The sequence below is a fragment of the Peromyscus eremicus genome, chromosome 10 (genome assembly GCF_949786415.1).
Source record: "Peromyscus eremicus chromosome 10, PerEre_H2_v1, whole genome shotgun sequence".
Classification (NCBI taxonomy): Eukaryota; Metazoa; Chordata; class Mammalia; order Rodentia; family Cricetidae; genus Peromyscus; species Peromyscus eremicus.
This window is the reverse complement of record NC_081426.1, coordinates 91,214,900-91,231,625: the sequence shown is the minus strand read 5'-3', so window position 1 is coordinate 91,231,625 and position 16,726 is coordinate 91,214,900. Positions and strand designations below refer to the sequence as shown.

Sequence of the window (16,726 nt, the reverse complement as noted above, 5' to 3'; positions counted from 1 at the left end):
TACTTAACTATGAGGCTGTACCTCTAAAGGAGATGTGTAGCTCACTATGAACAGACTGTGTTTCAGCATTTACAAATGCAACCTTTTAGAGGGGAATCAGTGGAGAAAAAACCATTTCATCTCTGGTAACTCCTCAGGGAAAAAGACCATAGATGGCTCACATACATGCACAGCGCAAGCCTGTAAAAGAGCATGGATGTGTGGCGATGCGCTGCGCTGAAGATGTTTTCTTTAGGCATAATGATAGCTGTGGAGCGAGTATATATACTTTGTTTTAGTCCTGAGAAACTGAGTTGGATGTTGATAGATGTGATGCTTATGTTTTCCAACTTGACACAAACCAGTCATCCGAGAGGAGGAAACTTCTGTTGTGAACTTGTCTGCATCAGATTGGCCTGTGGAAGTGTCTGTGGGGGCATTTTCTTGATTAAAATGATGGATGTGGAAGGGCCCAGCTCATTGTGGGCATGTGGGTATAAGAACTCAGGCTGAGCAAGCCACGAGGAGCAAGCCAGTGAGCAGCACCCCTCCATGGCTTCTGCTTCATATACTGCCTCCACGTTCCCATTTGAGTTCCTGCCTTGACTTGCTTCAGTGAGGGACTGTAATTTAGACGTGTAAGCCAAATAAACTCTTTCCTTCCCCGACTTGATTTTGGTCAGTGTTTTATCACAACAACGAAAAGCAAGCTAGGACAGTGAACGCAATAACAGATACATTAAGAAATGAAGAAAAAGGTACAGTTTGACTACTTCATTAGGGTCGTTGGTATCTGTGACAGTAAGAAGTTTGAACTGGTAGTTTCTGTTGAACTAATCCAAGAGATATTTTGTTAGCTTTACAAATTGTATGAGTAATGACAATATATTGGAGTTAGTATCTTACACACTTCTCACACCGAGAGTTATTAGAAATAACTGATTTGTTTTGAGAAATTTACATAATCATGCCACTGGTTAAAGTGGCTTATGTTTGTCATATCTGTTATGCTGAGTTAGTGGGGAGACATTTGCTGAGAGTGGGTATCTCTATTTCAAAGTAAGATGTATTTTAATATGTTTTTTATTTACAAATCATAATTATTTACATTTATGGGGTACAGCTTGATGTTTTCCTTTTATTGTTTTAAGACAGTGTCTCACTTGTAGTCTTTAGTGGCTTTGAACTCACAGTCCTTTTGTGTGGTATTTCAGACATTCATCACCGCGTCTGCCTCATGATGGGCTGTTTTGATATATATTCACAATGCAGAATGGATTACTAAAGCTAAGCAACACATAAATGACCTAATTTACATATAATTTTTGATGCTGAAATAGTTGAAATTTACTCATTATTTTGTAAAAAAAAAAGTAGTACTTTTTATTGCTGCCTATACTCAGCCTGGCATGTGATAGACCTCAAGAGCTGAGAAGGATTACTGGATGACATAGTACTCCTGATTTTCGCAGGATCTACAAATCATTTACCAAAAACACTCAGTGGAGAAAAGACTGCATTTTCAACACGTGGAGCTGGGACAACCAGATATCTATTGATATGAATGAAACAAGTCCTTATCTCTCATGTTACATAAAAATCAACTCCAAATGGACCAAGAGCCTCAGTATAAGACTGAAAACTCTTAAGTTGCTTGAGGAAGCATTAAGGAGTACCTTTTAAGACACTGGCATAGATAAAGGCTTCTGAATCGACCTGTCTGCTCAGGAAATAATGCCAACAGTTGAAAGACAGGGCCACTCTTACTTTTAAAATAGAAGTCATCAGGAGATCTGAGGGCAAAATCTTGTTAGGGTTTGAAATTGCATTTTCCTGATAATTAGAGTTGGCAAGGACTTTCTAGTGTATGTGTTGACATTTGTAACCCTTTTTTTTTTGACAAATAGTTATTTATGGCATTTGCTCATATGTAATTTTTTTTTCTTTTGAGTCAGTGGTTTTCAACCTTCCTAATGCTGTGACCCTTAATGACAGCTCCTCATGTTGTGGTGATCCTCAATCATAAAATTATTTTTGTTGCTACTTCATAACTGTAATTTCGCTGCTGTTACAAATTGTGATGTAGATATCCATGTTTTCTGATGGTCTTAGGTGATTCATTTGAGAGTTGCAACCCACGGGGTGAGGACCACTGTAGTTGTCTGGATTCCAAGTGCATATTAGATGATCATCTCTCATAATCTGTGTAGTTTGGTGGATATTTTCTTTGATTCTGTAGGTTGTCTTTTCTGTTGCTTATCTTCCCTGTGTAGAAGCTTCGAAGTTTCGTGCCATCCCATCAGTTTATTTTACCTTTTGTTTACTCTTCTCTTATGCTCACACGTCCCCCAAATTCATTGAGTCTACCTTTGTATGACTACATGGTATTGGACAGGGGTCCAAATGAATTCTTTCGTATATGACTATTCAGTTTTCCCAACATCACTTATTGATGAGATTGTTTAATATGAAATCCTGGTACCTTTCTTAAAAATCAATCAACTGAGAGAGAAATGCCAAGTTACTTAAAAAGGAAAATCTATTGAATAACAGCAGACTTCTCAGCAGAGATCCTAAAGGCTAAGAGAACTTCCAATGATGTATTTTATGTTCAGAAAGAAACTGTCAATCAAGATTCCCTTATCCCAAGAAAAGCTGTCCTTTGGAATCCGAGGAGAGATGGAGGCTTCCTAAGACAGCCACAAACAGAAGTCATGTATGAGCATTGAAACAGCAAAGCAGAAGTTATTTAAGGATCCATAGACACAGAAGAAGGGAAATGTACATAATCATGAGAATTTGGAGAATAATGAACCTCATTAGAAAGAAAGAAATATGTCAGAATTAGGGAAGTATCAAATAACAATCCAGTAAAACAGCCATCTTAAAAATGAAGGAGAGAAAAAGAAAAGGACACAGAGTTTTCAAAACAAAAAACAGCAACAAAAGCCAACCAAATACCAGGAACTATTACATACTTTTAATACTCTAAAGGTAAATGGCATTAAATTTCCAATTAAAAGACAAGGATAGGCTGATTTATTTGAAACAAACAACAGCAACAAATGATTCAGCCGTTTCCTGTGTGTATGAAACTCACGTCACTGGCGAAGGCATGAATGGGTCAGGAATAAAACTGAAATGACACTCCAAGCAAATAAAATGTGAATGTGGCCGAGAGTAGCCATATCTGACAAAGCACATTTCAACCGAGGTTAGAAGAGATAATGTTGCTGTATGTGAGGAGAAGAAATAATCCATCAAGAAGTTATAATGACAAAAGCATAAATGTACCACACCTTTGATGCATCCAGATCTCAAACATTAATGGGCATATGGGGACAGATAAGTTCAAATATAACAGTAGTGGGTGTGGTAGTTTCAGTAAGAATGATTCCCATAGGCCCATATATCTGAAAGTTTAGTCATCAGGAAGTGACACTATTTCAAAGGATTGAAAGGATTAGGAGGTGTGGCTTTGTTGGAGGAACTGTGTCCCTGGGGGTGGGCTTTGAGATTTTAAAAGCTCATACCAGGCCCAATGCTTTTCTCTCCTCCTACTGATGGGGACACAGCTCTCAGCTACTGCTCCAGCACCTGCCTACATGGTGCCATGCTCCCTGCCATAATAATGGGCTAAGCCTCTGGAGCTATAAGCAAGCCCCCTATTAAATACTTCCTCTAATAATAGTTTCCTTGTCTCTTCACAGCAATAGAAAAGTAACTAAGACTGGGTAATTACTGAATTCTGTTCTTTATCCAGTGATTACAAGGAATTTTACTTTTAATGAGTTAATATATTGTGTTGTTTTCTAGAAGCTTTCGATTTACAGTGTTCTTACATATTGGAGAAACTGGGTTTTTTTTTTCTACTTTTTTTTAAAAAACATATAATTTTCTTCTTTTACCTACATGTTCATAAAAGGGATTGGACTATAATTTTCTCATTTTGTACTGGTTTGTGCAAAAAGCCATCTCAAAAAGTTAAGAGGAGAATTTCTTACATTTTTTGTACTTTTGTAAGAAGTTTGTATAAAAAGAAAGGGTTACTCTGAGCTCCACATTATTAAATATTTTATGCTTGATTTGTCTTTACTGGTGCTGGGGTGGGACAGTATCTTACCATGAAGGTAAAATTTTAATTTCTGTCTGTAGTATAATAATTCTCTTAACATCTGCTTTCTATTTTAAAGCAGTTCTGTCAGATGTATGTATTTTCCTGGTCATGTTCCCTTTAATGGCTGATGTTATCATTAATATTGCTTTTTTCTTATATGCTATTTTGTCAGTAATAATGTAGGACACAAACTCTGATTAAATTGTGTTTGCTGTATATGCTCCACATCTCAAAAATGACTTTCACTTTTGTTATAATTTAGTTGTGACAGCCCATAGCTTATTTTTCTTTTGTTCTATTTAATATGATCATGTCTGGCTTTTATATTTCATTTATTTCACCTTGGTTTTACTGCCATAGTTTGTGTTAATTTCTTATCGATTGTACCCTGGTAGTTCTGATCTTCCAGAGCCGTGTCGAGAACAGAGAACAGGGTCTACAAGGACTGTGTTTCAGGCCAGCTTGTCACCTACACAACGCTTGGTGACCTTTTCCAGAGTGCATCCTAAGCCACCCTAATGGTTTCTGCTCATGGAAAGACAAACCAAGAAGCGAATTCAGTGCGATTTCTTTGGTAGAGCTTAAGAAAGAGCAAGGACCAGTCAGAGGTGCCCAGAGGTTCTTGAACACGCTGTGTTTATAGACTGAGAAGTCCTCTTCTCTGGGTCCTGCTGTTCTCCACACCTTCCTATCATATTTGTATGCTGCTCATACCTATGTCTACTCTACTGTTGGGCTAATGTAGTACTGGGGATAATTTGTGATACTAAGTTCATAATTTTGTGTCAGTCTCTTTCTTAGGTTATAACCCCAAGGCTAAATAATTTTCTTCCAAGTGGTTGCAAATCATACTATAGTTCAAATTTAAAATTCAGATTCTCTCTCTCATACATACACACACACACACACACACACACACACACATACACATACACAAACACACACACATAATTTCAGATTCTGTTCATCAAAATTAGAGTTTACTATCATCTTGCTACATGGACACTATTTTAAGAAATGCTGTGGAAGATACAAAACTTTGAAAGATGTTAGTTACTAGAAAGTATTTTCTGTATTCCCATACTTACAGTTATGGCTTTATTCAGTTATTCTTCATATTGAGGTGAACTGTGTATTTTTTTTTAATGTTTTAAGTGAGGAATTGGAAAGCTTTTTCCCATGAAGTGTGGGTCACCTTCTTCCCCAGGAACTGTCTGTCTGTGGGGGATGGGGGGGCAGGAGCTGAAGCAGGGAATGGGGTTGGATGGCTGTGGATACCATGGAGATAGCCCTCTGGGAAGGAGGTGACTTCAGTGAGACAACCAACTCAACTTTATTCCAGAGTGCCTGGGGACAAACCCTAATTTGCATTTAGTGTTATGCTCCTATCCTAAAGCTGGATTAGTGGCAGCATGGCCCTGCGAAAACAGCTAGAGCATGCTACTTAATTACCATGTGGTCCACAGGGGAAGAACATTGGCAGGGAATTATGTCAAGGGTCATCCTTGATGTAAGTCAGGCATCGAGCCCAGAGACATCCTCCAAATAAAGGCAGGTAGAGAGCAGGAAGCCTTGCTAGGGAGGGAGTTCCTCCAAATAATGGCAGGTAAAGAGCAGGAAGCCTTGCTGGGAAGGGAGTCCTTCATGTTGCAGAGCTCAGAGAAAGTTGCCAGGTCATAACAGACTGCAACCTCTGATCAGCAGGGCCTCCCAACAATGAAGGCAGGATAGTAATTATCTTAGGCTTTGCTTGCATGTGATTTTTGTTATAATTATTCAACTTTGTCATTTAGTGTGGGAACATCCACAGACACTATGAAGACTAAAGAACAGCTTCATTCCAACAGAGTTGTATTTCCAGATACAGGTGGTAAACTGAACTTGGCTGATAGACCCCGTTTTGTTGATCGCTGTTCACAATTATAGTTTATTTACACAAGGAGTTAAAAAATACCTCATACTAAGCATACACATACTTCTTCACAGAAAATTCAACTTAACTTCATTTTCTCTATCTTTTAAAATGATATTTACTTGTTTTAAAGTATGCTTATTTTCCATCTGGTCTTTTGCATATAATAATTAGTGGTTTCACTGTTTTCATAACCCACAGGTATCCTATATACTTATAACCCACACGTATTTGTATAACAAACCTAATATGTAGTGAATTTACTTGTAGATAAGAAGTTTGCTATATATAAGTTCAACAGAACTGCTGGGATTTGAACATTTTTTGGGAGCCAATAGTCTGTCTTATATCCCTGTACGGTACAGTGTAGAGACAAATCATGCAACTTGGAAGTGCCAGAGTGCCAGAACACTTGGGATTTCTTTTCTTTTTCTTTTCCTTTTTTTTTTTTTTCATTTATGAAGCTTTTTAAGCCTACATGGTTTGGATGGGATAACATCCACACAAAAGAATTTCAATGGAGACTTAAGCTATGAAAGCATAAACTGCTATTATTTATGGCCAGTGCTGTACACCAGTTCCACCTGACAGAGTCATAAGGATCTCATTCTTACAGTTTGGCCAATAATGATCATTTCTGTTGCACAATGGTGCCAAAGCTCTCTGTCCTAGTGTCAAGAAATATGATTTCCAAACAAGTTTTTTTTTTTTTTTTTTTTTTTGTAGCTCACTGATATTATCACACTAAATGTTCTTCTCCTGGAATAATCAGGCCGTTCAGCCTCGGTGTGACACTTGGAGTCATTGCAATACAACAGGGAAGGTCAGCAGGCTTGCTTTCCATACAGAACACTGCGTCATTAAAGATTTAAACACGTTAGTCGTTTCCTTCAGGTGGCCAGCTGAAGGTCATTTTCCCCATGCCCTCTCAGGCAGCACAGAACCAACCCGTCCTGCTGGAGATCATTTCTGAAGCCATCCCCACGAGAATCCTTCAGATTGCTCTAAACTCCTTTACCGGACCATTACCACAAACTTGACTGAACATCTACAGTCCTCCATTTGAAGAGACAATGGAAATACTTAGATTTGTGCCAGAGAAGGAAAGGGTTTTTTGTCTGTTTTTCATTTGGATTCCTTTTTATTCAATAAACATGTACCTGACATCAGACAAATACAAAGAACAGTGTTAGAGCCTGGAATTATGATAAGTACAATTAGCCATTTCTTTGGAGGAAGTCATAATCTGCTTGAAGCAGACATATGAACAGTATTGACAGTATTACATAAACTGGTGTCCGAGAAGTGGCAGGACACCACGTAACACATCTACGGTTGGGCTGGTCCAGTTTCTCAGTAGTTATTCACTCTGCTGTAAAGCTGGGGAGGGCTGGCCACAACCTTGCATGTTTTCACTTTTCCAGTCTCTAACCTTTGTTTACCTTCAGTCCCACAAGCCCCCTCTACACCCCTGGAGGGAATGTTTCAATTTGGAGGAAACCCATACAAATGGAGAGCCTCCTGGCAAGGAAGAAGGAGGCAGGAGCCACAGAAGGGCAAGAAAAAGTGAAAACTGCCTTCCTTCTCTATATAAGCAAGGTCGAGTCCATAAGACACCAGGCCTGATCTGTAGGCTATGTGGTCACATACAGAAAGTAGCCTGATGTTTAGCAATAAGCATTTGGGAAATGAACCAGTCATAGCTGCATAAAACAGCAATGTTTAAGAAAGAACTTTATATTGGGTCCATACATATAAAGCACAAAATATTTCTGAGAGGAGGTACAGAGCAAAAAATAAGTCCACAACTACATTATGGTTATAGGTAAAAATCCCTCCAAGTTGTTGAATTCTGCAGTTTCTACATTTCCTAAATGAAACATTTTAGTCAGTGTTTGAAGAGATTTGGGAGTGGTGATGAATGGTCAGTTTAAATGTCCATTTCACAGTCACACTGAATTTTACTAAACAACAGAACTTCTTCACTGTTCTGCCGGTGGGTGTATTTCTCAAGTTTTAGTTTTTGTTACTTACTTTACTGATGCAGAGATATTGGAGTGAGTCCTTGTGTGTGTGTGTGTGTGTGTGTGTGTGTGTGTGTGTGTGTGTAGCCTGAGAAAAAACACAATAGCTTCTCAAAAATGCGTGTACATAGGGATTTGTTGGATTGTACATTGTGCACAACTTTAGGAAGTAATTCTGTTTCTCCTGAATTCATTTCCGACTGCATAGCTCTCAAAGTGCATGAATACTGGCTTCTGCTCAGCTCTCCCTGTGGATACTGGAGAATCTCTTCTCAGCTTCAGGTCATTTGATCAGTATCAGATATGATTTCACGGTGGTTTTATATTATACATCATGTGTTTATGGGCATTTTTTCTATGAAGTATTTTTAATTTGTTTAGTTCATTTTTTTTTCTGCTGGATTCTCTGAGTTTGTCTTGATAATTTTTTTAAAGTTCTATATAAATTCTAACTAAACTTTCCATTGGCTCTGTGTTTTAAATACCTTCCCAGATTTGTGGTCTACTTTTAAAAAACTCACTAGATCTTTTCATAAATAAACTTACTAAATTTAATACTATTTAGTAATAATTTCCTTTATACTTTAGTGTATCTGCATAGTATTTATATGTCTCTGACATTCAATTGTATTTTCTTCTGTAATATTTGCAACTTGTAATATTTAAAATTTGACTCTTTCTGAGGTTTTTAACCTTATCTGGATTTTTTTCTTCTATATAACATGAGTTATATTTAAATATATAGAGAAGTTCTTAAGACTTCTAAAGAATTGGAGGTATAACCCCACGTGCAAGCTTCTAAACTGACTTTCCATCATTTCATGGATAATGGCAGATGACACAAGGTTCTCTGATCCGATACAGGTCTTTGCTACTTACAGCAGTACCATCAGCTAGAAGCTGGAGTGTCAACATTCAGAACAGCTTCTTGGCTTTAGTTCCCACAGAGTGATGCAAGGCAGGTTGGAGAATTATCACACACATTTCAGGCTGCATATTGCAGAGGAACATTAATCTTAGGAGCCTCAAGTCCTTTAAAACGCATGGGAATCATGTCTAACTCATATCCAAGGCTTTCTCTAGTTTTTATTATACTATAGAATGATTGGATATCCTCTTTGATCTAAGAGGGAGGTGCTGTATGTATCTTCCAAGCATGTCTGCTGTATAACCTTCCTTGAGACTGGAACACAAAAGCAGCCAGGGATTCTATTTGCAAAACACACACAAATGCAAGAGTCTGTAGATGTAACCAACCTTCTTATTAAATAAGAAACACAGAACCAATGCAAAGAAGAAAGCCAAGAGGTCAGAGCTAAGAGCTAAAACCTTACCCTTCCTCCTGCAGTGGTCCTACCTCTCTGAACCAGAGCTACCCCTGTGTTAAAGTCTTTATATATAGAGTTCCTGTTCTGTCTTCTCATTGGTTGTAAACCCAACCACATGACCGCCTCGTCACGGCCTGTCTGTATAGGCCTCCAGGTTTTCCATGCTTGGTATTGAGATTAAAGGCATGTGTATCCAATAATGGCTGTATCCCTGAACACACAGAGACTTACCCAGCTCTGCCTACCAAGTGCTGGGATTACAAGTGTACGCCACCACTGTCCTGCTTTCCTATGGCTTGCTAATAGCTCTGACCCCCGGGCAACTTTATTTATTAACATACAAATAACATTTTAATACAAATAAAATATCACCATAAAAGTCCCATACAGAACTGTCTTCCAGTAGGGGTTGACTTTCTTCCCATATGAATGACCAGTTGTCACATTCACGACTCAACACAGAGTTTCTCATTTCTCCAGATATCTAAAACGTAGACCTTAATATAATCTGGTCTCCATGTATAGATCTATCTCTTTCTATGCTCCTTATTCTGTTAATTGATACCCAACTTCTATAACAATCTTATACTTTCATATCTACTAGATTATTTCTCTCTCCCACATCCAAACAAATACCCAGACTTTTCTCTATTCATGGATGGTCTACTTTTTAAAAAAAAATCCTTTTACTCTTCCTTATTTGAAAGATAAAATGTATATCAAAGTCCAATACTAAACATGATTCTATCAACTCTGACCTCACTCTGGTTTATTCTGCTTCCTCATGAAGTTGGTTTAAAATTTCCTCTCGCAAGGCTTTTTCAGTTATCTTCAATGTCACTTCCCACCCAGGTGGACAGATGTGTGTTCACTGTACTCTGAGTATTCTCTTTAAAACCTGACAATGTAGTTACCAGGAATGGCAGGTAGTGAGAGCCAAGCAGCAGCTCTGGCTCCTGGGTGTGTCTGTGTGGCCCCTCTACACTGTTCTCTGCTTCTCAGAACCTTTCTTGTCCCCTTTGAAAAGCTTAGCTATGCATCTTAAAATCTTTTATGTCTCTCATCTAAGATATTTTTTAGGAGTTTTGATTTGAGTGGTTTTTAGGATACCTAATCAATCATATGCCAGAAACAGAAGTCTTACATCCATGCTTGGTTTTAAATCCTTTGATCTCACAGAATGTTACCTTGCATGCGATGATGTTCAAAAATATGTTTAATTAAATGGGTGAAGCTGCAGGGTTCTTCTGATGCTGTATCATTACCAAGGAATTCAGGTCTTCATTTGGCATTGCCTTAACATTCTCCTCCTCATGCAACCTTGTAGAATTGTTAAATATTTCAAATCCACAGAAAATGGTGTAATTAAATCTTTTTAATTTCCACTGAGATCAAACAGATATTAATAGAGTGCCCACTTTTCTTTGTTCTATAGTTATATGTACTTAAAATAATGAGTGCTATTATTTTTGTATATCTTAAATCTTTAATAAGGGAACTTCAAACTTGCTTCCCCCAAAAGCATGTTGGAAGATTTTATCTGTATTTATACATTAAATTAGAATCTAATGATTCTATATCTTTTATAGTTATATTACATATTTTAGTTTGCTTCCTAGTATTCCGTCAGTTTCCCATCACTGAGATTACATACCCACAAATAACAGTTCAAAGGAGATATGTATTTTGGCTCATCATTTGAGAAGTGTTAGTCCATGAGGAAGAACATCAGGGCAGGAGCATGTGGTGGACAGGGAGGCAGGAAAAGTGAATGAGTGAAGGACAGGGAACAAGACAGAGCCTTGAGAAGCACACCCAGTGACGTCTGTCCTCTCACTAGCCCCACCACGTTGAGTTTCCACACCCTCAGCAGACCACTCAGCTGTGGTTCCACCCGAGGACTCACTAATTTATTAGGTTTGTACCGTCATGGTCCAGGTACCTGAACACTGCTGTAGTAGGGATCAAGGCTCCAGCATACGAGTCTATGGTGAGCATGCCATTCTGAACCATAACAAACGTTGAATTCTACAATAAACTTCCATACACATCCTCTTGAGCATACGTTTGATATTTTTTCAGTTAGATGCTCAGCATTGAAAATGTTACATAAATTTTGTATTTAGCCTTAACTTATTAGGAATATTCGATTATTATATCTAATATATATGATCATGATGACATTGATCATTATGGAACATAAAGTATTTTAGCATTTTGCCTTATGTAATGTAATTTGTGAAAGGTACTCAGTATATAGATATGGGTGAGCACTATGGTTCATATGTGCTATTTACGATCTCTTGTCTATAACTCAGATGACTATAAAATCTATACTATTAAATAACTAAAAGTTAGTGACTTGGAAACTTATCACCCAATTTTGTTTCCTGTAGGTATTTATGAGCCTCCATTTCTTGTACTACTGCAGTGAACCAACCTTGGATGTGAAAATCGCCTTTTGCCAGGTGTGTGTTCCTCACAGGTAAAACAAGGTACAGTACACCCCTTGTGTTTCACTTATGCTGTTCCGTTTTCGATATGTACCACACCAAGGCTGTTCTTTATGTAACACTAAAAGTGCTTGGAAAGCACAGTGAATACTTAGATCCCCACCCTGTGGTGGTATTGTGTTCCCCAAAATATTGTGCACCCTAAAAAACTTATCTGGGGTCAGAGACAGAACAGCCACTAGATACAAAGGCTAGAAAATGGTGTCACTCACACCTTTAATCCTAGCACTCCAGAGGTAGAAATCCATCTGGACCTCTGTGAGTTCAAGGCCACATTGGAAACAGCCAGGCATGGTGACACACGCCTTTAATCCCAAGAAGTGAGCCTTTAATCCCAGAAAGCGAGCCTTTAATCCCAGGAAGTGATGGTAAAAACAGAAATATATATAAGGCGTGAAGACCAGAAACTAGAAGCATTTGGCTGGTTAAGCTTTCAGGCTTCGAGCAGCAGTTCAGCTGAGATCCATTCTGGACGAGGACTCAGAGGCTTCCAGTCTGAGGAAACAGGATCAGCTGAGGAACTGGTGAGGTGAGGTAGCTGTGGCTTGTTCTGCTTCTCTGATCTTCCAGCATTCACCCCAATACCTGGCTCAGGTTTGATTTTATTAATGACTCTTTAAGATTCATGCTACACCACCCTCTTTTCTAGTTTACTTAGGTAAGCTTAGAAATGAAGAAACTTTCTGAATGGGTTTATCACTAGTCCATCTGTAAAGTGATTTCCAGTCAGATTTCAAATTTATTTAAAATTTTCAGTATTTCTGTCCAAATCCTTGGACTGTGGCATTGATAATCAAAGCACCAGGAACATACCTTGCTCTTCATTTTTCGAAGGGCTGCAGAGTCCCAAATGCAGCATCTCTAATGACTACCTGTTGTCACCCACAAGTGACATGCAGTTTGTTTTTACAGTAGTTAGAAAACAAAACATCGCAACAACAACAGCTGTGTTGTCAGTGGCCCCTAAAGGAGGAACATGAAGGGAGCCACATGGTGGGTGTTTGTGAAAAGCCAGTCAATCTGAGCCCTTGTGTTCATACAAACACTGTCACTAAGAAAACAGTATTTAGCCGGACAGTGGTGGCGTATGTCTTTAATCCCAGCACTCAGGAGGCAGAGGCAGGCAGATCTCTGTGAATTTGAGGCCAGCCTGGTCTACAGAGTGAATCCAGGACAGGCTTCAAAGCTACACAGAGAAACACTGTCTCGAAAAACCAAGCAAGCAAGCAAGCAAGCAAGCAACCAACCAACCAACCAAACATGAAACAGTACTTAGGGTCCCTGTACACACTGGTGGTGTGCATAGAACTGTCCTAGTCTAAAGCAGCTGTCTGCTGTCTGGGTTTCATTGTCATCCTCCCCTTTACTCTTGAGGATTGTCTGGAGGGGAAATGTACGCTAACCATATTCCCAGGCAAAGCAGAAGCTTTGTGTCTCTATGTACTGCTTGCTGCTTCTCACTGAGCTGAGCTGTGAACGGAGTGGCATGCACCCAGTGAAGCAGGTTTAAGAGGAGACTCTGCCTCCTCTATTATTTTATACAGTTCTCTTCACTGCAAAGGGAACAATGTTTTGGTTTTACTTAGTTTCAATGGCACTCACTCTCTCTGAACATGAGTAGGATTCCTTGAACAAAGCAAAGTTTTCACGCACATTCTAAGACATTCTGTTTGGCCTCACCTTGTTTATGTCCAACTGTCATGGGGCTTGAGGCTCAAGCCTGTAGATGGGATCTCGTCTCTAGCAAGAGCTCTGGATGCAGAGGGCGTGGCTGGAAATGCTGAGGTACCATTTAGTAGTCGCTTGCTTGCCAGTGTGCCTGAGTTCCTCAGCATTTGTTGTGCCTGAGTTCCTCAGCATTTGTGTGCCTCAGTTTGATGATTTGTAAAAGGGGGAAATAAATAACATCCATTTCTGGGAGTTGTTATAGGAATTCAGTGAACTTGGACTTGCAAAGTGTTGAAAACACTGCTGGAATGTCCCTGAGTTTCTGCTCTCTCCAGGTGCTCACGTCCTTGAGTTCTCAATGTGAGGGTGACCTTGCAAACTTACACAGTTGTGTTTCTAAGCCAGACCTCCCCTTACAACCAGACCCCTGCACACAACTGCTCGGTTCTGCATCACCAATTAGATGTCAAGAAAGCATACCAAACTATACCAATTTAAATCCAACCCTAGGTAGTGTGGTGGTGCACCCCTGTAACCTTCAGCACTAGGGAGGCTGAGGCAGGGGGATCATGAGTTCAAGGTCAGCCTGAGCTACATAAGGAACTTTCCTCAGAGACAACAAGACACCCAATCTTTCTTACATTATTCTTGTCCCCACTGTCTTTGTAACAATTCAGGAAGTTCTGACTCTGTCGATCCAGTTAGAACAGAACTATGGAGTCATTATGAGCCATCTCCCACATCCAACCTGTCGGCACACTCTGCTGGATTGAACTCCACATGTCCCTGAACTGTCACTCTCTTACCATCTCTCTGCTACCACTTTGACCCAAAGCCACCCTCTCTCTTGTCTGAATTACTGTAAGAGCATCCGCCTTTGGCCAGTCCTAAATGGTTTATCCTCAAAACACTTGTGAGAGTAGCCTTTGAGTTATATTACCAGAAACAAAACCAAGCATGTCACAAATCTTTCAGTGTCTTTGAATCTCATGGGATAGAGCCCTAAACACTCATTCTAAAGCCTTTATTATCTGGCACCCTAAAACTGTTCCCTTGAGATTCTCCACTGCCCATCCAGTTTCTCCACCTTTCTTCCCCCTCCCCCACACCTACCTTATTTGACTCACTAAGTGTGTGGCTGGTGTGGTAGGTTGCTTCTCTCTTATCAGGACAGGCTTTTTGCACTTGGCCAGAAACATTTTTCAGAGTCTTGCTGGAACCAGTCCACACATGTTCATTGAGATAACTGTGCATGTCTCTTCTAATTCTGTACTTGGTGATGTCAGTTTGGTAGCCCAAGACGTCTTGATGGGAGTTTTACATAAAAGTGAGCCAATACAAGGAAATCTCCTTCCTTCTTGTACCCACTGGTCCCATCGATTTTGAGTACACTTTGGATTTTTGTCTCTTGTTCACTGGTGGGTTGCAGCACTCACATGGACTCCCTCAAATACGTGCTCTGTGCTAAAACAAATTATCAATGTTGTGATTGTCTGTTCTCTTGTAGCCATGATCTTCCTTGGGTAGAAAAACAAGCAAGCTTGAGTCTCTGGGTTGCCTTGCTTAGACTGTGGCCCACAGGAGAGCAGTGTGCATTGTCCACAGTCCTGTCAGAGAATTAGACACCAGCAGGAGACTGCCCGTGTACACAAAGTGTTTTATTGACTCCTAGTGTAGAAATGTAATTTGATAATATTATGTATCTCTCTTTTATTCCTACAGCTCTGCCTCTCCTCTACTTCTCTAGTAAAATGAAGAACACAGTGTCTTTATTTTTAGAGGCAGAGTTATCAGGAGGGTTTACCTTCACACTGTCTCTGGGAACTTCTTTCCCAGGGCGTCTCACAGGCCTCTTCTGTTCCTGCTACCAGCTGACTATGGTTGCATCTTAATTTCTGCTCCTATATAAACTCAAAGATCTTAGATAACTTTAATTAGTAATCAAATGTGCCTACCATCTGCGCCTCTTGACCTCAGCCTGTAGGTTATCATCACTCCATATTTTCAGTCTTTGAAATGTCTATAAGAAATCATAGAAAACAAAAATTTATAGATGCTAAATATCAACAGAAATATGTACATATTTATCATTGTTTTAACTAAAAATTTTATGGAATCATTTGAATAACATGAGATTTACTGACTTTCTAATAATACCTTTTATTAACAAATACGTTATTTATTATAAATAATAGACTAATATTGGTTATTATATTACTTGTTGTTTAAGGCATTGCTACCAGCAGAGCTGTTATTATATTTGGTAGAAATTTTTCTATGTGATGGAAGACATGAAACAAATAACTCCTACTTTCACAATAAAAATGGTAAGATATACCTGGGGAATATGAAGGGTTCAGTGTCTTGACCCCTCCTGAAAAACAGGATGGCTGCCTTATAGCGCTGGTCTCGGCTGAGCAGACATATAGAGCTATTGCATTTCACTTGTGAATAAAAGAAATCCACACAAGTGCTGCTTTTGTAGCTTGTTTCTAGAGCTCTTATTTCTAGAGAAGTAAAGGCAGAGAGGCAGAGCTATAGGAATAAAATAAAATACATTTCTACACGAGGAGTCAATAAAACACTTTGTGTACACAGGCAGTCTCCTGCTGGTGTCTAATTCTCAGACAGTGCTGTGGACAATGAGCACTGGCCTCCTGTGGGCCACAGTCTAAGCAAGGCAACCTTGGGTCCACAAGGAAATTTGAGCCTCACACATTGTTCCTTTGCACTAAGATGAGAGTTACTAGAAACCAAATTCACACAAAATTTAAAAAATAATGATTGATTGCCATGAGGGGAAGAAACGGTCTTTTCATAAATATTTAAAATGTGCACGCTGCATGCAGCAGAACTAGAGATATGAGTCGCACCAGGCAGTGGCATCGTGATTCACACAACGGATGAGTCAGGACTCGAACCACCAATTTACTTACAGTGATGGGGAGCTGGAACCTTCCCTCCCTCCCACTTGTCGGCATCTGCAGTACTTGTCACCTCGTGGGGGTGCTAGCCTCAGGTGTACGGGGCTAGCCTTGTCCCACAGGGGTCCTGCAGGGAGGACAAGGCCAGCACATCTCAACCTTGATTCTAAAGCTCAAGTTATTTTAATCCAGCAAATGTTCAATACATAGTTTTGAGCTCTTGAAAGGAGAAAGAAAGACAGCAGAGAAACGCTGTCTCCT

At 39.5% G+C, this 16,726-nt stretch overlaps 1 protein-coding gene across 14 annotated transcripts in view; it reads left to right on the top strand.

Annotated features, from left to right (window-relative positions):
* The window catches only part of Mapk10 (mitogen-activated protein kinase 10), a 266,659-nt gene that overhangs the window by 112,750 nt on the left and 137,183 nt on the right, over nucleotides 1–16,726 (top strand). For 9 of the 14 annotated variants that reach the window (XM_059274830.1, XM_059274827.1, XM_059274829.1 and 6 more), the window contains one exon: nucleotides 11,757–11,828. In XM_059274830.1, coding sequence (XP_059130813.1) covers nucleotides 11,763–11,828 — 66 coding nt within the window. In that variant the 5' untranslated portion in view covers nucleotides 11,757–11,762. Of the gene's footprint in view, nucleotides 1–11,756; nucleotides 11,856–16,726 lie in introns of all 14 variants that reach the window. The other 5 variants (XM_059274834.1, XM_059274833.1, XM_059274835.1 and 2 more) reach the window with 1 other exon arrangement.